Here is a 25049-nt window from a genome sequence, read left to right as displayed (position 1 = left end):
ATACACATTTAGCAAAAATACAAACACATACATAGTTATGATCAATACCAAATCTGGGATAGTGGTTACCTCTGAAGAGGAGGAAGGGGACTGGGATCTGGGGAATACAAAGGGATCTTCAACTGTATTTGTACAATTTTATTTCTTAGCTGCATGTGAGTATATGGGTATGTGTTACATCAGTCTTTTTTTTTTTTTTTAACTGTAGTTGAGTTACAATATTACATTATTTTCAGGTGTATAGCATAGTGACTCAGTTATTTTTGCAGATTTTACTCCATTATAAGTTATTACAAGATAATGACTATAATTTCCTGTGCTACGCAATATATCCTTGTTGCCTGTCTACTTTTTACATGGTAGTTTGCATCTGTTAATCTCAAACCCCTAATTTGTCCCTCCCTTACTTCTCTCTCCCCTTTGGTAACCACAAGTTTGTTTTCTATATCTGTGAGTCTGTTTCTGTTTCACATATACATTCATTTGTATTATTTTTAGATTCCACATATATGCGAAATCATATAGTATTTGTCTTTTTCTGACTTATTCCACTAAGCATATTCTCTAGGTTACATTAATTTTTTTAATATGCCAAAAATATTTCAGAACACAAAATATTTAAAAAGTTCGGTAACGATAACCAACTTTTCCTTTACCTGCAGAGTTTTGCATTTAAACAATGAATGATAATTGTCAATTTTTTAATTCTTTGAAACTCTAAACTACGATATATAGCCCAGATCCCTATTCCTCAGAAAAAAATTACGACCATGCAGGAGATGTGTTAGTTTTCTAGTAACACCATAACAAAGTACCATAAACTAGGTGGTTTAGAATAACAGAAATTTATTCTCTCACAGTTCTGGAGGTCAGAAGTCCAAGCAAGGTGTCAGAAGAGCCATGATCCCTCTTAAAGGCACTAGGGGAGCATTTGTTCCAGACCTCTCTCCTAGCTTCTGGTAGCCTCAGTCATTCCTCTGCTTGTACATGCATCACTACAATCCCCCATCTTCACATGGCTTTCCCTCTGCCATGTCTGTCTCTGTGTCCAAATTCTCCCTTCTGATAAGGACACCAGTAAATATTACATTAGAGCCCATCCTAGTGACTTCATTTTAACTTGATCACCTCTGTAAAGACCCTATGTCCAAATAAAGTCACATTCTGAGATGCTGGAGGTCATGACTTCAACATATCGTTTTGAGGGGACACAATTCAACCCACAAACACGGAAAAAAAACTCGTCTCCCTCCTACCCCAGTCTCCTACTTCTCCCCCAAACAACTTTCTTATGCATCATGTATATGCACATGATACGTATAATCCCCATTGTAACCTCCAGCCTCTTTTTTTCTATACAAATATCTGTGTCTTGTTTTTTAATGTAATGTATCTTGGAGCTTATTCATTATTGGTACATAGTATCTAACCAATTCTTTTTTTTTTTTAAACATCTTTATTGGAGTATAATTGCTTTATAATGGTGTGTTAGTTTCTGCTTTATAACAAAGTGAATCAGTGAATCAGTTATACATATACATATGTTCCCATATCTCTTCCCTCTAACCAATTCTTTTTAAGGGATACAATTTTCCATTGTACAGAGGTACTATAAATAATTGACCCAGGCTTAACTACAGACATTGACGTTGTTTTCAGTCTTTTACAGATAAAGTTGCGATGAATATCCTTGTGCTTATGACTTTTCCTAATGTGCAAATTTATCTTTTAGATAAATTCCTTTAAGTGAAGTCTCTGGGTCTCTCATGTGCATTTTAAGCTTTGACAAATATCAATAGTACATCCCTCAGTATCTAGAAAAAACCTTTCTTAACTTTAATTATGTACAACCCCAGTTTATAGTTGTTGTTGTTTCTGTTTGTTTGTTTTTTAAGGTTTGGGGATGCAGTAAACAGCTGTAAATTTTTGCAAGCCAGCATCCAAGCATCCTTTCTATTTGGGATAATCCACCACTGTGAGAATCTGGGCAGGGGCAGTGCCCTCCCACTACAGAAGCTGAAAGGGCCAGATAGTCCTGTCTTCTGGCAACACACACAGTGCCAATCAGGACCCTGTGGTGACTCAAAGACACAGAAGCAATTCAATCAGTCTAACACCCAGAGCAATCACAACATCTTATGTAAACCAATCCTAGTTCCTAACCTTTTTCTGAGCCTGGTTTATTTCAGCTTTCATGTCCATTTTGTGAGCTACCAGATAGCCTTTTTTTTTTTCTGCTTAAATTAGCCAGATTTGGATATTTACAACCAGAATTTAGGCTGATAATTTTGGTCATACTTTTATGAACATAAATTGCTACACTACTCTCATATTTGCATTATATGCTATGAAGGCTTAGACTGCTATATTTTAGGGTAATACATATTTGCTTTTCTTCATAATTCTGTCAGCTGTTTACTGCTGCTATTGATATGCCTGAGGCAACCACCCCTTTTCCCCTTTTCTAACCTGTTACATGCCTAGAAACTAGATGAGCAAGTACATTGGACCTGTTCGTAGAGCAAGGGTAGAGACCTGCAGTGAAGGCCTGAAGGTCCTTCGAGGAAAATGCATAATTTTATCACATCTGTTTTAATTGCTCAGTGGAATTTTAAATATCAGGCATCTCAGATGTATTCTAAGAGCTGACTTAACATTACATTTGTAGCTGCTTCTTTCTGTTATAGAAAGAATTAACTACTATTGGTAATAATTAACATTTATTGCATCATCTTCTAGACACTGTTGTTAGTGATTCATACAATCTTCAAAATAATCCAAAAATAAAATCCTGAGAAGAATTAGCCTGTATACACTTTTATTTATTAGCCTTCTCATCCCCAAGTTATGTATTTCTATTTTATCTTCTTAAAATTGTGCTAAAAACAACAATTCTAAGTTCACTGCTCTCCCCAAAGTTGTCCTGATTTCTCATCTGAAGTTATTAAGTCCCTGACATTAGATATTGATTTTATTTACATAGATATGAGCAGACAGAGCAAGATGCTAGTGAAAGCATTTTTCAATTTCAGCTTCTTTGTCAAGGGATGGCAATAATTCTATTAGAATCCTCATAAGGGATTTTCTCAGATTTTAATTACTATCTATTAGCCACAGAAGATGGGTACCAGATGTAGATTCACCCATTCTAGAAATATTTTAAAAATATGATTTGTATGACAATTAACTATATAGTGATTCTATCTGAAATCCTGCAGATAAATAAAATTTTATCTAAATATCTAAAATTTCTCTGAACAATGAGTAATCACACTTGTCTTCTAAAAATAAAGGGCTATATACTATGATCACCTGTGCATAATCCCTCATCTTTAACAATACCGGCAAGATCCCAACACGATCTCAAAATATATAATAAACAAACATTTAAACAAGCCTATCTGAAAAGTATCAATATCTGACAAAGTGACCTGAGGGAGGCAGAAATCCACTGGGATATTTTAATGAATACATTTTTAAACAATAGAACCTAGATCAGATGACCACTAACCCTAGCTATGGGGGGAGAATGTCTATGTCTTTTCTTAAAATTTCCTCTACACCAAGAAACAGTAAACAAAACAATTCCAGCAACCCTAAAATTAAGTTCAAATAGAATCAAAAAATGTTGGCTTGCTGATCATTATGAATTTTATTTTTAAAAAGTGTGACCTGATCTTTTCTTCTTTCTCTTATTTTCTCAAAGCTATGGGTACACCTGCCTACTATTACAGAATGTTACAGTTGACTATTTTAAAGTCATTTAGAGTTTGAAAGTCTAGTCCTCTCATTTTACAAAGATGAGGAAGTAGGTCCAGAGAGGTTAAATATCTTGTCTGCCAAGTCAGAACTAGATGCTTGGTCTCCTGCATCTTAGCTGACTGCATTATCCACAATACCAGGCTGACTGCAGCAGTGCCTACAGGAAACACAATGCACAGAATCTCAACATTTTGTTGATATGTTATCAAAGAGCACTTTATGTTTCACTAAAAGTCATGATTACAAGTATGTAAGCATGACTTTAAAAAGGAATTCAAATAGAATTGCTAAGATTAGCCCGTAAGAATACCCGGACTGCTTACTGAAGAATGGATAAACATCTAGCATAGAATTATGAGTGCTGCTGAGATTGGTAGCAGAGAAATTTGGGAACTTCCTGTGCTGTCTATTGAAATGTTAACACTGAAAACCCTGCAGTAAAAAGAAAATGTGCTTCCTTTCAGCTGCTGGTAGATGGTAAGGCTGAATGGTATTTGGGAGCATAGGCTTAAAAATCACAGCTCCCTATCTATGTGACCTCAAGCGTTACTTTACCTCTCCCTGTAACTCAGTTTCCTCATCTCTAAAGTGGGATCATAAAAGCACCTATACCTCATAAGGTGGTTAAGAATATTATATGCATAATGCGTGTAAAGAACCCAGAACAGTACAGAGAAGGTCTCAGTAAATTTCAGTTCCCATTTCCAAGCGGCCTTTATATTTGCTTGTTGTAACAAATTCAGTATTTATGAGAGTCTGGTCAGGAAAAAGAATATTCGTTTTTTTCAGTCTACCATGCAAGATGAGAGAAACCAAGTAAAAGTGCTGAAAAGAACACTGGGCTTAGTGGTGACACACTAGTCACTAATTAGGCAAGTAACTGTGAATAGCTTTCCTAACCTATTTTTAAGGTCATAAAGTCCAAGTATAAACCTGTAATTACAAATCAGCCTGATAACTACCCAGGTGTCTGTGAAAACAGAAAATTGAGAGTTGAAAAGTATGCTATGAGAAATTACTCCTGATTCAAGTGGAAGCAGAAATCCCTTTGAAATGTGTTATGACCTTGCCCTACTAAACATTTGCCTGAAGCTCTAACTATACATTTTCTTACTTATTTCATGTTCATGTTCTCAACAAAAGTCAAACAAAAATAAGACCAACAAGATTCTCAGTTTTTGCCAACACTAATTTTTAAAGAAACGTTTCTCATTAATGGTTTTAGTAAAGAATGAAAATGGGAGGGAAGTCCAAAAGGGAGGGGATATCTGTATGTGTATGGCCGATTCATTCTGTTGTGCAGTGGAGGCTAACACAACATTGTAAAGCAACCATACTCCAATAAAAATTAATTTAAAAAAAAAAAGAATAAGAGCACAATAATATAGAAAACCTATATTTATTTGTTAAGCTATTACAAAGACAAAACAATTATCTGAAGTACTTTGAGAACTTCACCCCAATTTCACTTGTTCTTTTACAGAAACTGACCTAAAAGGTTGGAAATGAAAGGATATAACCTAAGAGTAGAGAACAGACTGGTGAAACATGGTGAAAGGAGCAAAGGCTAGGCAAATGCACTTGTGTTAGTGGTAGTATGTGTGGCTGGGTTGTTCCTGAAGAGGCTCCCTAGAGTTAATTAATCTGGGTTCCCAATTAGTAAAAAGAAAAAGACCTTTATCCCTGTGGAGACTGTGCATAGGCCAGGATTTATCTGAGATCTCTGTTTTTCTTTTTTTAAGGAGTAAGGGTATTCTTAGGCCCTAAGGTGTATATCTTGGATTCAGCCCCTCTCTTTCCCATGCAGTCTACCTACACCTTCAAGTGCCAGTGCATTTCCACCATGTAGTCCTGCTAGGTTATGAGGATGTATATAGTGAAGGCAGGAATTATAAGCCTACAGAGGGTACACCTAGACACAAAATTTTGGAGTAAATGATAAACTACAAATACCCTCTTGGTTAAGTTAATTCACCTTTGTTAATAAAGGTCATAGTTTCTTGTGCTGGTGACAACTTGTTGTCTCAGTATAATCTGTCTCAAGAAAGAACTGGTTCAGGTAAGTTTTGGAGAAGGAAAAAGATTTTCATCAATACCCACTCCACAGTGGAAGAGGCACCAAGTTCTCTCCTACAGTTATGAGCAGAATCTGAAAAACAAAAGGTTTACAGTGTTTATAATAATAATAGCTAATTTATTAAATGCCTAGTCAAGAGTGCCAGGGACTTAGATATATTATATCTCAGTCTTTGCAACAATCCTGCCAGGTATTTACTATCATCCTCATTTTTCGGAAGAGGTAACTGAGAATTAGAGAAGTTATATGCCTGTCCAAAGGCACACAGCTGGTACGTGGTAGAGTTGTGATTCCACTATTAATGTGCCTTCCCCTCCACCCTATCTCATGCATTGAGAGGTCCTAGTTCCATTATCCTGAAATTTTTAATAGTTGTATACACACTCTAATTATTCCTTGTTCACTCCTCAAAAGCAAATGTAATTTTAAATGATTAAAAATTTACAGACATTGTTTGGAATTGAGGTCAATTATCCAGATGAAGAACTTATATAAACTTTATGAATAAAGTATCTCTCTGCTCCAGCTGTAGCACAAAATGAACGGAAAACAAATCATCAGCTCATTAGAAAGTTTCGGCTATTTTACAGTTATTTCACCATAAAATTGCATTACAAAGAATCCTAAGAATTCTTGCCAGGAAAATGCTGTAACATCCCATATGTGTAACCATTAGTGACATACCAAATAAGTTTCTCAATCTTATTAGTAGAGCAGTTGGTGTTCTCTGAATAGTCCGTTTTCAAGAAGAAATATGTTAAAGCCAGATCAAAAAATCTGTTTTCCAGTTTCAATAAAAGTTACTGAAAAACTCCATATGCTATAAAGAATGTAATAAATAAGAATCTGAGAAATAAGGGAAGAAGACTTATATTGGTACTGAAAGATTTCCCATGAAGTAGAATAGTGAAATACTGACATCTGGAACTGTGAGATCTGAAAATTAACGTTAACAGAGCTCCAGCAACGTGAACACATAATTTTAGTTAACTGCAGAGGAGACACTGCTGATTTTAGACTATATGGCTACCAATGACAGAAGTAAATGTTGTGGAAATAAATATTTAAAGAAAGAGATATTAAATCACAGAACTCTTAAGATTATTTTCTAATAGTTCCACTGGCATCTAAGAGGAAGGCAGAGATCCATTATCACAATTCATGGTTACTATAAGAAGCGATGTTATATTCACAATGGCAATAATCTGGAAGGTAAATGGAACTTGAAAAACAAGGGATCTTACAACCTAATTGGATGACTGACAATGGTATAAAACTCAAGCCAAAATACATAAATCTTGCCGTGTTATTACTATATGCTTTAATAAAACAAAGGACCTGGGTATAAGTACTCAAAGAATGGAAAATAGCTAGTATTCAAGAAAATGCTATAAGGTCAGCAGTAGAAGGACGTTGTAAAGGGGACAGTAGAACAACAATTTAACAATGTAAAAATCTTAAGAGTTTTTTTTTTGGCCACGCTGTACAGCTTGTGGGATCTTAGTTCCTGGACCAGGGATCAAACCCAGGCCCTCGGCGGTGAAAACACGAAGTCCCAACTGCTGGACTGCCTATTCCTGATCTTAGAGTTTTTAAAGGAAGGGTTGCTAATTACTAATCCTAGCTCAGTATGATATAAACTAGCTACATGACCTTCAGCTAGTATTTAACATACAGCTGAGATACTCAAACTGACAAAGGACAATTTATTTCTCAGAGCAGCATGTAACAAATAAACAGTCAGGAACAAACTTCAGGCAAAGCTCATGAGAATGTGTCAGAGGAGAGAAAATTGGCAGTGAACTCATGTCCGTCAAGAAAAGCAGGAATGAAGCAACTTGGGAAATGATAGCTTTTGGGCAACTGTACATGGACTTGATATGGTTTGGCAAATCAGCCTTTAACATTGAAGTGCCCGGGACCTTGGTCCTCCATTATATTAAAAAAGAGGGAAACTGATACAAGATTATGATTTAAGGTTTAAACTCAGATTGGAATGACTTCTACTTCCTCCCTCAACTGAAAAGTAGTGAGTTGCAGCAAATCTATGCTTTGTGTTTTTTGATGAGTATGTTAAGGTTTCAAACATCACAAGTGTGAAAAGGTGACTTAGCAGAGCAGGACATGACCTCAGGCTCTGTTGTTCCCACCTGAGCCAACCAGGGAGACCTCTGTTTCTGAACAAAGAGTAATGTCCTTCTCCTGATTCACTGAAGATGGGTGTGTCTTATTCTTCCATGTACTCTCAATGCCTAGCATAGTGCTTGGCATGTAATAAGTGCTCAATAAATGTTAACCTGAACATCACCATGTTGGCAGATCTTGATTTCTTAGGGAAAAAACCTACACAATTTTAAATAATTTCATAAATGGATAACTAACATTTTTCCACAACTGCTAATTTTATAGAGTTCTCCTCAATTATAAAAATAAAAATTATTTCACATGATTTGCATGTTCAGTGACAAGGGAGAAAATAAACTACTCACCCTAAAGCAGCATCAATCATTTTCAGTGATCAACATCTGCATCCTCAAACTGTCCAGCAACTGTTGGTGTAGTATCTACCTCCATCCCATCTGAAGAAAAAATTAACCACTGAGCAACAGTCTACTAAGCACTTCAGACAGGTAAAGATTCAGCTCATAGTTAGACCAGAAGGAAGCTGGTGCCCCCTGCTTGTAGGAGTTGCAGTTTCTTTCTCTTTTGAAAATTAAAAGTACCAAGGAACAAACTGAGAAAGAAAAATGCCACCTGTGGATTTAGGCCAAGTTAAAATTAGTCTATATATTTAACATTTACTTTGCAATTCTCAACCTGAACACTGAAAGAACACTAGGTAGGGACTTTCAAATGCAGTAAGCATCCATTGTTCTCTCTTCACAGAACAGTGCTAGGTGTTTACTGTGTGACTTTTTTTTAAGATATGAAGTCCTATCTTCATAAGCTTACAACATAATTCAGGAGAGAAGACTAAATAAGTAGAGCGAGGTTCTTACTTATCTCTTTTTCTTATCTCATTGAAAAAAAAGGAGGGGGGAGGACAAGAAAAAAAAAAGTCCCTCTGGAAAGAGTTGCCTAAAGCTGCTTTCTCCACTTCTTCACTTCCCACTCACCCCTCAACTCTTTAGCCCACTGGCTTCTGCCCGCAGCCCACTGGCACACCACCACTTTGATATCCAGCAGGGCATGCAAAAACAACACTTATCTAAAATTAACTCATCATCTTTCCACGTAGAAAATGCTTCTCTTTCCAAAGAGTCTTGCAAAAGGATACCTTTTACCTGCCCAACCCAGAAACCCCTACCATGTCTCTAACTTCTGTTGCTTCTCTCTCTTAAATATCTCTCAAATCTGTTGTCTTTTCACATGCACTGCCACTCTGTAATTTAGGCCACTATCTCTTATCTAATTTAAATCATAAAGTACTTAACAGGGTTTCTCTTCTTTCCTCTAGTATTTCCCTCTGCAACTAATTTTTTGTATCATAGCCAGAGTCATCTTCTGAAACACTAATCAAACTAAAATTCTTCAATGGTTTCCAAATGACCTACACATAAGTTGAAATTCTTTAACACAGCTTTCAAGTTCCTTTAATATACAGCCCAGTTCACTACTCCACTTTTGTCTGTTGCTATAATAACTACCCTTCACACTCAGAATTCCAGACATATGAACTTTCAGTTCCCCAAAGCTAAATGGTCTCTTGGACCTTTGCACATGACTGATCCCTTTACCAGCCTCTCTCCCCAAACTGTATGCAATCCCTCTTCACTTGGTTCATTTTTATTCATCTTTAGATTCTGACTTAAATGTCACTTACTCCATGAAGTTTGAATCTCTCCCTGACTATCCAAGCTGAGTGACAGGCCCAGTCTCTGATTCCACACTTCCTCAAGTCTCCCCTATATCTCAATGCTGTATCACAATGTACTATAACTACCTAATTAGTTAATTTATTTTTCTCTCCACTAGATTGCCATTGATAGATATAACCGCATCTCTGCTGAGCACTCCTGTATTCTCTGTACCTGGCACTGTAGCTCAACAAACACCTCTTACATAAATAAACACACAAAGCACTGAAATGCCAGCAGTAGAAATTTCACCATGTATATATCTAAACATCATGTTGTACACCTTGAATATATACTATTTTTATTTTTAAAATAAATTAAAATAAAGAAAATGCACAGGTCAAATAAATAAATAAATGGCAAAAGAGTAATATGGGTACCCAGGACTTTAGAAGACAAGAGAATGGTACGGGCTGAAGTAGTTTTATATATAGGCAAGTCTCCATACACTAATGAGGCTTAAGAATACAAGTCCAAAAATCTCACTTTAGCAACAAGTGTTTGTGACCTTAAAATCACTTGCTACAAAGCATCAAATAAGGAATTTTACAATTAAAAACAACAAAAAACCTTCAGTGATGAAAGATTTTTCAACGTCCAAGGGTACTCTTCAGTTAATCATTATAATAAAAAAAGTAATATCTTGAATTCTTTCAGCTAAGAGTTTGGCAGAGCACTAGAAATCACATGAGCCATCTCACCCTAAAGCCTGTGTTAGAGGATCACCATCTAGAGCTTAAAATGGAGGGGAGACATAAGGAAAAACAGTGTGACCCAAAGCCTAAGTTTTTCCAAAGTAAATATCCCAGAACTTCAGGACCCCCAGGTCAGAATGCTATGTGCATGGAGATACTGATCACAACATTATGAGAGAAACTTAAATGTACCAATAAAAGAAAAACTATGGTAACCCTCTTTAAGAACATCCTGCATCACTAAAAATTAGAAGTATTAAGACTCTGCAGCAACATAAAATACTGAAATGAATACATATAAGATGCAAGAAATGCTCACAACAGTGCCTGGCATATTGTTTTTGCATATTAGTTCATTTAATCCTCTTACCACTTACTAGCTATTTGCCCTCAATCAAATTATGTGACCTTCCTGTGCCTCAGTTTCTTCATCTGTAAAATGGGGATCATAACAGCATCTACCAGAGGGTTCTTGGAAGGATTCAATGAGCAAATACATATAATGTGCTTAAATCAGGACCTGGCAAATAAGAGCACTATCTAAATGTTTTATTGAGGGTAGTAGGAACAAGACTGGAGACAAGTGGGGTGGAGACACAGTTGTCTCTTCAGAGTCAGAGAGAAGAGTTTGAACTTCATATGGTGAGTATCAGACAATCACTGAGGGGACATTCTTATACAGGGATGACACATAGTGTTCTCAGAAGATTAATATGGCACAGTGAGCTGGAGGAAGGAATGACTGAGGCAGAAAATTTACTATTGTAAATCCAGTGTGAGAAGAAAAGGGCCTAGGTTTGAAGGATAGCAGTAATTCCAGCAAAGAGATCTGAAAAGTCATTCAAAGGAAAAATCCATAGAACTCAGTATTGGACTGGATAAGGGAAAAAATGGTAAAGGCTGAGTCAAAAGAAATACATTAAGATTCTAATTGAAATAGGACACTTAGAAAAGGGAACCAGTCTAATAGATAAAATATTTACAAAGTGGCTTACAAATATGAGACAAATGAAAGAAACAGTTAAAGCCACTTGTGTAAGGTTCAGATGTCTGTCACTAAAAGAAAACCCAAGTTTCTTGAATGCTCTCTAGGCCTCTTAATCAACTGACTAGGTTTTGCACATAATCATGCAGGAATTCATTTAAAAAATTAAAATGGCAGCATCAATGTGTGCCTGCACATACACTTACATAAGCAAGCAAACAAAAAGACTGAAAAGATATGCAGCAGGAAAGTAACAGATGTCTCTCAATTAGAATTCTACTTGATTTTTCATTTCTTCTTTGCCTGTGCCCATTAAAACTTTTGACTATGAACACAGACTATCTCTGTAGTTAGGGAAAAAAATTTTTTAAAAATTTTACATAGAATTCCCATTCTATGTAATTCTACGTTTGCTTCCTACGCTATAAAGAGTTAATTCTGTGTACTCACCTTCATAATCTCTTATTGAATCTTCTGTCCGGACTCCGGCCATGTTATACTGGCTGCTCACAGACTGAGAAAGCATTCCTTCTAATCTCTCCAGTGTGGCTTGGCCTTCTGCTGTTAAATGGGATAATCCTTCTTCATAGGTATAAAATGTAGGGATGTCCCCCTGCCCTTGTTCTAAATAAATAAAAAGCTTTTAAGCTACTATAAAACAATCAGAAAAAAAAAAGATAATCAATAATGCACTTACTAAATAAAGGTAAGCTAAAATGAAAAAAGGCTTCCAGGAAAACACTCAACATTCATTTAACATAACATATATCAGCCATCTGTTGAAGACAGAGATACAAAGAAAATGTCTCTACTCTCTAGGATGAGAAGGGATTCCAAGACATAACAAGCCAGTAAACAGCAATTCCCAAAGAATCAAATGTCCAGAGACTAGAAGGAAAAGAGGGTGTTCCTAAGGTTAGGGAGTCTTGTATTATCCCAAGGTGGGAATTTTACACGTGAGTGTTTTTTACTGATTAAAATACATGCTCCTTTTAAAAAATCAGAAATTCTGGGGACTTCCCTGGTGGTCCAGTGGTTAAGAATTCATCTTGCAATGCAGAGGACGCTGGTTCGATCCCTGGTCAGGGAACTAAGATCCCATATACCGCAGGGTAACTAAGTCCATGCACCTCAACTACTTGAGCCTGCACCCCACAACTAGAGAGCCCGCATGCCTCAACTAGAGAGCTCATGCACTGCAACTAATGAGCCAGTGCACTCTGGAGCCCATGTGCCACAACAAGAGAGAAGCCCACGCACCACAGCTAGAGAAAAGCCCACACACCATAACGAAGAGCCCACACACTACAACTAAGACCCAACGCAGCCAAAAATTAATTAATTAATTTTTTAAAAATCAGAAATTACGGAAAATACAGGATTAAAAAAATTAAATTGGGACTTCCCTGGTGGCGCAGTGGTTAAGAATCCGCCTGCTAATGCAGGGGACACGGGTTCGAGCCCTGGCCCAGGAAGATCCCATATGCCGTGGAGCAACTGAGCCTGTGCTCTAGAGCCCGCAAGCCACAACTACCGAGCCCGCACGCCTAGAGCCGGTGCTCTGCAACAGGAGAAGCCACTGCAATGAGAAGCCTGCACACCCCCAATGAAGAGTAGCCCCCGCTCGCCGCAACTAGAGAAAGCCCGCACGCAGCAACGAAGACCCGATGCAGCCAAAATAAATAAATTTATTTTTTAAAAAAATTTACCCCAAAATCTCAGCAAAGATGAGAATGTATTTAGATATATAAAGGGGAATCCCAGAAATGAGTGTTCTCAGGCCAGGAAGTGGTACATATGGAGGAAAAGGCTTTAGAGAGCCAAACTTATATACGTGAGACCAGTGGGAAAAAGAAAAGAGAACAGCAGGCACCTCAAGTAACAAAACTACACCAAGCTAGCGACTGCATTATGCTCTGGGGAGGTAAAGGGAGATATTCTTAGATAAATCAAATATGGTTCTGGGAAAAAGAAATTACTTTGGCAATGAGGTGTTTGATGGAATATGTTAAAGATGTAGGTGATACAGGTTCCAAGCAATGGAGAGAGAAGGTTTGTTTTCTGAGAGCAACTTCATCAACTTAAAAGACTCTCCCGACTACCCACTATCGTATCATTTTCTTTCCTTCCATTTATCTCTATCCACTTTCTCCCCTGAGTAATTTCTATTTTTTGCTCTCAAGCCTCGGAAGCCCATGAAATTTTCTAATTTGGCTTAGACATGAATTGTGCCATTCGCTTTTATTAAAAACCAAGCTATATGGATACTTAGAGATATAAAGAACTATAATCCCATATCTTATACAAATAGATGCTTAAAATGAAACACATACACAAACACTTTAAAAAATCCACTTCACTAACCATGTGCTTCCACATCATATTCTTCTCCATCGTAATCATCTGAATCTTCATCCTCAGGATCTGGATGCAAAGCCTGGCATTCACACATTGCAGTGAACATGGCCTCCACTGAACAAGTAAATTAAAAATTCCTAATTAATTTTTTTCTGACCAATGTACAATAAAAATTTAATAAAATAACCATCAGGGCAAATAAATTTAATGAGTAGATAAGCGGTATACTAGGGTTACAACATTTACAAAACCTGCCAAATTCCAAGGAGAATCAATCTTGAAAAGTGCTTGATAGCAATGGACACACCACAAAATAATAAGAGTTCATTTAGAAACATTATTGACATCCCTTCATGCCTGGCTGGATTTTCTAAAAAACAGTGTCAGTGTCCTGGTCAGACCACTGGCCTCAGGGTGAAGCCCCTCAGCTGGCAGGGCTCTTTCCAGCTATCCTGGCATCTTCCACTTTGGAATTACCATGAGTCCTCTGTCCTCTATCCAGTGAGATTCACAGTCAACAGCATCAAGTCCATAAAAATAACATATTCCTCCACTCACAAAACATACCAGGCAACATGGCATCTACTGTACTATCACTTCATTCACAATCTTTGTATTAATAGTTATCTGGTCCTCAATGATATTACAGATGCTAAAATGAAGAAAAAGCAACAGAACAGAGATAATGAGGGTGAAGGTAAGTGTGTGGGGGGAGGGATGAGGGAATGCTTCACACTTAGAGGGAAAAGAATCAACTCCACAGAATACTCACAGGCTGATCTATCACTAGGCACAAATCTAAATTCAGCAATAGGTTCAATATCATCATCACTGTCTTCCTCTTCTTCATCAGCAACAGACTCTTTTGATTCTTCTAGAAAGGGAATAAAAAAATAGCTTTTTAATGATGTTGTTTATTTGTTTTCAAAAATAGAAGCCTAAAAGAATTTCTTAAAGGATGCTTACTGATATATCTAAACACTGTAATTTTTTACTTCAAATTATAAGAACATTGTTATTTTAGAGCTAAAAGACTCTGGATAGTCTCTCTGGTCTAGTCACACTGTACTTTGAGTCCTAGGGATTCCAAGCCCCAACGTCATGGTGGGGGTGAGGAAACCTATACAGTCAGGCCTCTATCAAGTAGAGTTCCATTGTCATGTCTGCTTCTTTCACCTTGAAACAAGGGGTTCAGCAGCAGTTTGTAAACCACTGATGTGATTCATCACCAACAATTTACAGATGAGAAAACTAAGGCCCATGAAAGTTAACTGACCCAAAAGATAAATTAACAAAGTCTGTTGGCAAGAAAAAAATACAAATGTTCAATAAAGAGAACTAGCACATGTTGCTGGTGGAAGTAGAAATTGCTAAAACCATTCCAGACATGTGTTTATCCTACTACCCAGAAATTCCTCATTTAAGTACATATTATGTACACAAGGAGTCTGTACGTGAATGTTTACTAAACTACTATATGTACTATAGAAAACATAAAAAATAAATGTTAATTAAAAAAAGGAAATAGATGTATTGTAACCTGGTCATACTATGTTTGAGAGATAGCAGCTGAAAATGAATAAATGTGATTTATAGGTACCAAAATGAAGAGATTTAAAAATATAAGTGAGTGAAAGAGCTCGTTGCAGAATATATATAAAACCACTTACATTAAAATTTTAAACACAAAAGAGAACCATTACAGTGCTTATGGGTATATACATATTCAGTAAAAATCTAAAAGCATAGACAAGAAGGACACACACCGTCTTTAAGATGAACTCTGGAGACAGAGTTAGGAACGAAATGGGGAGAAGTACAAAAAAGATTTCCGTGGTATTAATACAGTTTTATTTCTTTTAGACTAGAGTAATTATGAAAAATGTTAGAATTTACACTGGATATTAAATAATGGAAATTTTTTATTATTCTGTACTTTTCAATGTTTGAATTACTTCATAATAATTTTTTTTAAAAAGGTCAATAGAACACTTAAAAAGGCCCCCAAACCACCAAAACATGTTCAACCAATCATCTTAAAAATATAACTTTTGTTTAGCATATTACAGTTACCATTTTGAAAAAATGTTAATTCTCCATATAGATGAAGATAAGGTAGAGAGGTATTGAAAGTATAAACTTTCTGGAAAGCAACTTGACAATATATGTTAAGAGCTTTAAAAATATTTACCTTTAATGCAGCAATTCTACTCATAGGAATCAATAATAAGGGGGTATCCACTAAATTTTTTTTACCTTTTATAAATCATACAAGTTCACTGCAGAATAATGAAAAAATACAGATAAGCAAAAAAGGAAAAAAATTTAAATGGCCACTGTTAGAAGTTTTAAATAGCAGATTTAATAGGACATTTTCTGTCCTGTTTCTAATGTTATTAAATTGTCAAATATAGTTGAGGTGTCTTCTGTAAAAAGTAAAATACAAAAATATTGGAGAGTTCCAAATAATTCTAAGTAGTTGAATACATTATGGTACTACCAAACTTTTTCAATGCATTTAAAAAAACAGAATAGTATCATACTGTAATTATTATTCTATAACTGAATGGATATCACTTTTCAAATTATAAAAGTAATTCAGACCCAGCAATCCCACTCCTGGGCATATACCCAGAGAAAGCCGTAATGCAAAGAGATACATGCACCCCAATGTTCACTGCAGCACTATTTACAATAGCCAGGACACAGAAGCAATCTAAATGTCTACCAACAGAGGAATGGATAAAGAAGATGTGGTACATATATACAATGGAATATTACTCAGCCATAAAAAGGAACAAAATAGTGCCATTTGCAGAGACGTGGATAGACCTAGAGACTGTCATACAGAGTGAAATAAGTCAGAAAGAAAAAAACAAATATCGTATAATATTGCTTGTATGTGGAATCTAGAAAAATGGTACAGGTGAACTTATTTGCAAAGCAGAAATAGAGACAGATGTAAAGAACAAACTTACAGGTACCAAGGGCGGAGGGGGAGTGGGATGAATTGGAAGATTGGGATTGACATATACACACTACTATATATAAAACAGATAACTAATGAGAACCTACTGTATAGCACAGGGAACTGTACCCAGTGCTCTGTGGTGACCTAAATGGGAAGGAAATCTAAAAAAGAGGAGATATATGTATACATATAACTGATTCACTTTGCTGTACAGCAGAAACGAACACAACATTGTAAAGCTACTATACTCCAATAAAAATTAAAAAAAAAAAGTAACTCATGCTGGTATAAAAATAAGTAAAAGACGCAAGACGGATTCAAAGGAAAAAGTCCCTACCCCTCTAGTCCTCTCCCTAGAAAAAAATACTATTAATTAACACCTTCTTTTATATCTGCAGGAATCTATCTTAAAGCAGTAAACAGAAATGTAATATAGCATTTTTACAATTAGGCAAAGAAAATACTACCATGACAAACACTCATCATCTCATGCTAGATCATAGTAGTGGCTGCCATACTCTGTCTCCTTAAAACTTTCTAAATTTTCAAAAATGGGAATGTATTTTTAGTCATTTTAAAAATAATCTAATGTTCTCAACAATAAGCTGATGGTCCACTTTAGAGATTAATGGAGGTAAGCCAAAGAGAAAAAAAAAAGTCTGAATCAGGACCAGAGGAACAAAGGCTGGGAAAATAGGATCCACACCTGTATAACAATATAAATGTTCATCTTATATCTGAAACCACATTAAAATCTCAAATTGAAGGAGCAATAGCTCAATAGGCAAGCTCATGGGATTGTCTCTTATGTGCTATTTCAAAGAAAAGCAACCCACTATTTTAAAAGAAAAAGTTTACTAAAGATGTGACAATTGTCTTTTCAACCCCTAAGTTCATTTCTACAAAAGATGAACATATTAAACTAACACAATATATTATATAAACTTCTTATTTAGTTATACTTACAAAAATCAAGCACAAGATTCTATTTCGTGCCTAACTTGTTTCTCATTCAGAATTCTTACAACTTATTGTGGACAGCCTAAAAAAAATGGATTTTTAAAATCTTTCTTGCTTCTTCTTTCATCAACTACACTAGATTTTTATGAATCTTTGTATTTTATGCAAGACTTGGGAATCCTGTACCCTAGGGTTTCTCAACCTTGGCACTACTGACATTAGGACTGGTTAATTCTTTGTTGTGGGAGCCTGTCCTATGCATTGTAGGATGTTTAGTACCATCCCTGGCCTCTAACTAGATGCCAGTAGCACTCCTCTCCACCTCTAGTCATGACAATCAAAATGTCATTGCCAAATATGGGGGGAGGGCAACAAGTCCACCACTGAGAACCATTTCTGTAACAAAACAAAACATGTTCTATCCTAAACTCTTAGAAGCAAAGTACACTGATCCAAGCCTCTAAGGGTGCCAAATGTAAATGTCTTTACAAAGAGAAAGAATAAACAGTTAAACTCAAGAGGAAAAACTAGAAATACAAACGCACAATAGCTAAATAATTCTAAGTGCAAGTATATAGAAAATACAAGGCAGTGCCCATGGGCTTCCCTGGTGGCACAGTGGATAAGAATCTGCCTGCCAATGCAGGTACATGGGTACAATCCCTGGTCCAGGAAGATCCACATGCCCCAGAGCAACTAAGCCCGTGCGCCACAATTACTGGGCCTGCGCACCTAGAGCCCGTGCTCTGCAACAAGAGAAGCCACTGCAATGAGAAGCCCGCACACCACAGCAAAGAGTAGGCCGCGCTAGCCGGCCGCAACTAGAGGAAGCCCGTGTGCAGCAACAAAGACCCAACACAGCCAAAAATAAATAATTTTTTTTAAAACAGGCCAAATTATTTTACTGTGCTGAAATTTTGCTTAAGAAAGTATTATCCAAGGGCTTCCCTGGTAGTGCAGTAGTTGAGGGTCCGCCTGCCGATGCAGGGGACACAGGTTCGTGCCCCAGTCTGGGAAGATCCCACATGCCACGGAGCCGCTAGGCCCGTGAGCCATGGCCGCTGAGCCTGCGCATCCGGAGCCCGTGCTCCACAATGGTAGAGACCACAACAGTGAGAGGCCCGCGTACCGCAAAATAAATAAAGTATTATCCAAAATAAGTCAATTGATTATTACATTGATTATGATCAGAGACTGCTTTTTGAAATATAATATACTACCAAAGGAAGCTCAAGGTTAAATGATACCATACATACCTCCAAATTTGGCGTTCACCATAACATACAAATGCTCTCGTGGATAGGCATTTAGGTCCCTGGACACCGCATGCAAACTAATGGTGGGGTATTCCAGTGAGAATCCTAATCCAGAGCCATCTAACCAAGACAGGCGGCTGAAAAACATGTTTTAAGTAGATTATTTTCAGAACTTAAATCCTAATTTAATGTCCTAACGTTTATAAAAGTTCAGCTTGGACACTTTTATACATGTGAATAAATTCAAGCATACTGTTTAGAAATATTCCTAAAATAAGAAAATTCAACAGCAGGAACTGAATTTCTTTAAGACCAATTCTGTTATAGTGTATTTTCCTCTATTCAAACAGATTTGAAATGCAATTTTTCATAAGTCACAGAAAAGTGACTGTGTGTTTCTATGCCTTTTTATGCTTGTTCGTATTTGGAATGTCTTCAGGCACCTTTTATGCTTCTGCAAATCCTCTTCATCCGAATAAGTCTCAGCCTCTCCAAGAGCCCTCCCTACAATTATTCCAGCCCATAATGATCTCTTCTTTTTCTAAACTGTACTTATGCTCAGTAATATACTATTGAGCACCTAACTCTGTGGTAAAGAATCTTATATGTACCCTGACAGAACGTGAGCTACTTGACAAAACTTGTCATATTCCTTTATTTAACATTCTTCAAAACCACTACCATAGTGCTTAGCATGTAAGTCTGCAATAAATACCTAGAAATCACTAATTTCTCCACTAATCCTACATTAAATGATATACACATGAAATGGCTGTAATCATACCACAAGCTGGAAAATAATCATCACATTGAAAGGCAGACTTTATGAAGCCTTTCATTTATTCTGCAGCTTTAACAGAAAGCCAAAAATAAGCAACATCTAGTTTTCCCTCAAAAGTGGTCTAATGCAAATATTTTATTGGTATAACAAAGGAAATACATCAAGAAAATCTGTACGTTGAGTTTTGAGCAAGGACTGGCTAATTTTTTGGTAATACTTCACCACTTAGCAGGAAAAAAAGTAGGAAAAAGATGCTTAAGAAACCACAAAAAAATGTTAATGAAATAAAAGTTAATGCAATATAGTGATCGCACAGGGCTGGAGGAAAATAGAAAGCGACTGCTAATGGGTGTCAGTTTTTGCAGGGGGAATGAAAATATTCTAAAATTGATTGTGTTGGGAATTCCCTGGCAGTCCAGTGGTTAGGACTCGTCACTTTCACTGCCAGGGCCCGGTTCGATCCCTGGTCGGGGAACTAAGATCCCACAAGCTGTGTGGCGTTGCCAAAAAAAATAAATTAATTAACAATTAAAAATAAATAAAATTGTGTTGATGGCTGCACAACTCTGTAAATAGATTAAAACCCATTTAATTGTACACTTCAAACACATGGATTGCATGCTATGTAAATTATCTCAATGAAGCTTTTCTTTTAAAAAGAGGTTAATGCAATAAAACCCCCATATCGTTCTATTTTCTATACAACTCTAACAAGCCTGGTGGTCTTATTTCTAATGAAACAAAAACAAATACGATAGTAGAACCTAGGACTCCCTTGTGCAGGAAAAATGACAGTACAGCAGTCTGAGAGCATTCATATCTGATGTAAGGCGAGGTTGAACTTTATACCTTAGTCCCTAAAGGAAATCAACGTCTAATAGCACAAGCGTGTAACACATGACCCTCACTTATCAAAAGCAAAGGCAGGGGCTTCCCTGGTGGTGCAGTGGTTGAAAATCCGCCTGCCAATGCAGGGGACACGGGTTCGAGCCCTGGTCTGGGAAGATCCCACATGCCGCGGAGCGGCTGGGCCCGTGAGCCACAACTACTGAGCCTGCGTGTCTGGAGCTTGTGCTCCTCAGCAAGAGAGGCCGCGATAGTGAGAGGCCCGCGCACCGCGATGAAGAGTGGCCCCCACTTGCCACAACTAGAGAAAGCCCTCACACAGAAACGAAGACCCAACACAGCCATAAATAAATAAAAATAAATTTAAAAATTCAAAAAAAAAGCAAAGGTAGAATTAGATTGTGGTAAAATTGTACAACTCTGTAAATACACTAAAACATAAGGAATTGTACACTAAAAAAAGGAAAAGCAAAAAAATATGCACTGTCATTTAGAAAGATTTCCATTCAACATCCTTATTAAAAAAAGAGAAAAAGAAAACCTGGGAAGCTTAAAGTGATAAATCTTAAGAGGCTTCAAGTGGTAAAAGCTCTACAAATGATTTTCCAGAATGAATCATCCCATTGGGTCCAAAGAAATAGATTTTATTATTGTAATTGGATTGTGTGTATTCTATGGGCCTTTCCTCCACTGCTTTCCTCTTAATGTGGAGAAGAAATAGTGCTCATGTATCACAGAAATATTGCCAGTCCCTTACTAAAACTGTATTACTTTAAGCAAATAAACTCCTTTTTCTCAGCTCAATAACCCCCTGGCATTATTACAAGTCAGAAAGGAGTATTCCAAATTTCGGTGTCCAAAATGATTTGAAATACCAAAGCCACAAAACTTTCTTTAATGACTCAATTAAGAGATGGAAAAACTGAAACATAAGCACAGATTCAGTGCCTATAAATTATGGCTTTCACTTTAAAAAACACATAATAATTACTCTGTAGTTCCTTACTGCTGGCAGAACACAAATGCTACCTCACCACAGCATTTCCTATGGCGCTCTCATAATCTTATACAGGAACATGGATTATGTACTCTACAGAAGAAAGTTTCAGTTAAAAGCAACGTTCACTCTGATTACTAAGTTTTCATTTTTATTTATTCTCTTTTAATACATTATAGAAGAAAAGCCCTCAAAACCAAAATATCTAATTAACTATACCCAGTCCCAAAGAAACCATGAGTCACATAAGGGAAAATCAAGAATTAGGAAGCCAGTAAAGATGCAGAGGAATGTTTTGCTAACCTCCAATGTTTTTGCAGAAGAATATCACTGTACTTTATTCTTGGCATGGGGAGAAAAACAGGACAGAAAGGTAAGAGAGGTCTTGAATTTGGGCTGGCTTAATTATTTGGTTTTAAATTAATTTTGGAATAAGATATAAAAGAGCATAACTTATAAGTTTAAGATACCTATTTTTAATTTAATTAAATATTTTATTTCACTTGTTTCAAATGATCTATTTTGAATGATTCATGCCTCTGTTCCCTTCCTTATTTGGACAAAAAGTCAACTTTCTATGAAAACTAAGCTTTGAAAATAAGCCCAAGAGTTCTAAATCTCTCAATACACATCTGAAAAACTAACTAAAACCAAATCAGACCCTGTTCCTCTTTGCCTAAAATCCTAAAATAGTTTCCGCAAAACCTTTGGGCTATAAGCTAAGCTCATAAACATGATTCCCTCCTTCTCCAGCTTTATTATGTTTCCACTTTCTCCCTCGGTCCCTCAGATGAAGAACTGCTAAACTGTGTGTGTGCATGTGTGCACACAGATATATACCCTGGCACACACAAGACTGTTTCTCACCATTGCCTCTGAACATCCTCTTTCTTCTAATTAGAATGTTTCCTCTTAGCCCCACCTCATTCACCTGACTGTTAATCCTCATTTGTCACATCCTCTAGGAAGCCTTCCCAGTTTGTTGAGATCTTGAGGCTATCAAGATTTGGAAATGCTAGGTGGGAAAGAACAAAAAGGGAAAGAGACCAAGGAGGTAACGCTAACAATCAGTAGAGGGATGAACAACAGTGTCCAAGGTACTGGTAATATTCTATTCTTAACCTGGAGGTGTTATGCAGGTGTTAGTTTAATTATAATTCCTTAAACCATATATTTATAATTTATATTCTTTTGTATGTATATTTTATAAAAATAGTTTCTTAAAGAAAAAGATTTGTTAGTGAAAAGTTGAAATAAGTAAATTTTTTAAACAGATAAGAGCTAAAAAGGAGTTTGTACTTCCTCAGTATGATAACTGTATTGTGGTTATACAAGAGAATGTCCTTATTCTTAGATTTTTGCTCAAGTATTTACATGTGAAGTGACGACATGTCTGCAACTCTCAAAAAGCTCAGAAAAAAAAGAGAAAGAATGGACTTCCCTGGTGGCGCAGTGGTTGAGAGTCCGCCTGCCGATATAGGGGACACGGGTTCGTGCCCCGGTCCGCGAAATGCCACGGGGCAGCTAGGCCCGTGAGCCACAACTACTGAGCCTGCGCGTCTGGAGCCTGCGCCCCACAACGGGAGAGGCCACAACAGTGAGAGGCCCGCGTACCGCAAAAAAAAAAAAAAAGGGAGAGAAAGAAGTAAATGTGGCAAAATGTTAACAACTGATGGATCTTTGCAAAGGAGCCATGGGTATTAATTAACAACGCTGGCAACTTTTCTTTAGGTTTGAAATTTTTCCAAATGGAAAGACAAGTATACGACCTTCCCCGAACAGGATTTATATTATTGAAGAGCGAATACACACAGAAGCCATGGAGAAAAAGGGGATTGAGTAGGGGCTAGGAACATATCTGTGTTCCACTTTCCACCCCTTAAAAGAAATTGCTCTTCCAAGATCACTGAAGGTCTCCTTGTCAATACCCAATAGGTGCTTTTCAGATATGATTTTATTTGACTGCTCCTCTCTCTTTTCTCGTCTCTTCTTCTATAACCTACCTCTTAGTGTAGATGTGTCCCCAGGGTTCTACCCTTGGTCCTCTTCTCTTCTTGGGTATCTAATCTATCCATCTTTAACACCACTCTCCCAAGAAACATGCTCATATGTGCAACTAATCCACACATATACAGACCAAACTCATTCCCCAAACTTGCTTTTCCTCCCATCCATATTTCCTATCTCAGTGACTGCCCAAAAGCCTAACCTTTGCTCAGTGACTAGATTTCCTTCTAAACCAAGGGTTCTTTACATCTTTTTGTGCCCTCTGTGGTAGTCAGAATTTTGGCCCCCATGACTCCAATATCCCCTGGTGTCAAACCTGTGAATGTGTTATGTTATAAGGCAAAAGGGACTTTGTGTATGTAATTCAGGTTACTAATCAGTTGACAAAAAAATAGAGAGATTATCCTGGATTATCTGTATGGGTCCAATATAATCATGTGACCTCTTAGAAGCAGAGAATTTTCTCTGGATGTAGACAAAACTGATGCAGAAGTCAGAGAGATGTGAAGGACACAAGGATTCAATGTGTCACTGTTGGCCTGAAGACGAATGGAACCATGTATCGTGGAAATGGGAACCTCTATTCTACAATCTCAACATTTAAGACAAGTCTATCTGACTGTGAAAGTACAAAGTGCCCCAGGTACCCAAATAAAAGAGCAATTCCTTCTAGGAATGAAAATGAGAGTCAGGTCCCTCTGGATATAACCCCAACCTGCGTGGCGCTGAAGGTGTTCCTCTCCCCACCCATACCTACAGAAGAAAACCTATACTCCTTAACCAAACTTTAAAAATACTGCACAATCTGCTCTAAACCTACATATCCTGCTCAAGGCAACACCTCCCGCTCCTGTTCATCGAGAAGGCAAGCACACTGATGACTAACTCAGGGCCTGGAAACTCAAAACCTTAAAATGAGACCTTGAATAAAGAGCAAACCCCACCAGACCTCCGGTAAACAGGCGGGTAAAAAGCATAATGAATGAGGAAAAAAAAAAAAGGCTCCGAGGAGACGACACTGGAACAGTCGAATCTTACCCCCAGCAGAGGCACCCCCAAGGGAATGCGGAGCACGCGCTCCCCCGCCCCGCAGCCCCAGAGGTCGTGGTGTCGCCCCGCTCTTCCGCACCGCCCGCGCCAGGGGTGAAGAAGGCACGCATGAAGCCAGCACTCGGGACCAAAGACCCTACCTCTCAGCAATATAAAGGGTGCCGGTGCCGAGGCTTTTCCCGTTCAGCACGGCCTCAGTATCTGGCTGCTGCTGCCGGAGCCCCTCAGCCGACCCAGGCGGCGGGAAACTTCTGAGAAAGCTCATTGCAACAAGGATCGCAGATAAACTAGTCAGCAACGCACTAACGAACAACCTCGGAACGCCGCGTCCCGCCCCGTCCCGCCCCGGAAGCGGTAGCAATTACTCCGGAAGAGCAAAGTCTTTGCCCCGGAAATTCCAGCACCATCTACCATAGAAATGAGACGTTCTAGGGCAAACTCTCGGAG

The 25049-nt window shown here is 37.5% G+C and overlaps 1 protein-coding gene across 3 annotated transcripts; it reads right to left on the bottom strand.

The window, feature by feature from the left end:
- Nucleotides 1–35: 35 nt before the first annotated feature.
- CLNS1A (chloride nucleotide-sensitive channel 1A) lies at nt 36–24937 on the bottom strand. 3 transcript variants are annotated; one of them, XR_003683498.2, is made up of 8 exons: nt 24743–24937; nt 18922–19058; nt 14507–14608; nt 13741–13848; nt 11827–12000; nt 8329–8418; nt 5738–5911; nt 36–1062 (listed from the first exon to the last, which is right to left on the bottom strand). XR_003683498.2 is itself a non-coding variant. In XM_007107242.3 (7 exons), the coding sequence occupies exons 1-6, from the start codon at nt 24865–24867 to the stop codon at nt 8351–8353; spliced, it is 714 nt and encodes a 237-aa protein (XP_007107304.1). In that variant the 5' UTR covers nt 24868–24937; the 3' UTR covers nt 5146–5911; nt 8329–8350. The 3 variants fall into 3 exon arrangements, 2 of the variants coding, with proteins under 2 accessions (XP_007107304.1, XP_023987416.1); XM_007107242.3 differs by lacking the exon at nt 36–1062 and having other exon boundaries at nt 5146–5911; XM_024131648.3 differs by lacking the exons at nt 36–1062; nt 11827–12000 and having other exon boundaries at nt 5146–5911.
- Nucleotides 24938–25049: the final 112 nt, after the last annotated feature.

The sequence above is a fragment of the Physeter macrocephalus genome, chromosome 16 (genome assembly GCF_002837175.3).
Source record: "Physeter macrocephalus isolate SW-GA chromosome 16, ASM283717v5, whole genome shotgun sequence".
NCBI classification, from domain to species: Eukaryota; Metazoa; Chordata; class Mammalia; order Artiodactyla; family Physeteridae; genus Physeter; species Physeter macrocephalus.
The sequence above is the reverse complement of the archived record's forward strand: the minus strand, read 5'-3'. Positions and strand labels throughout refer to the sequence as shown.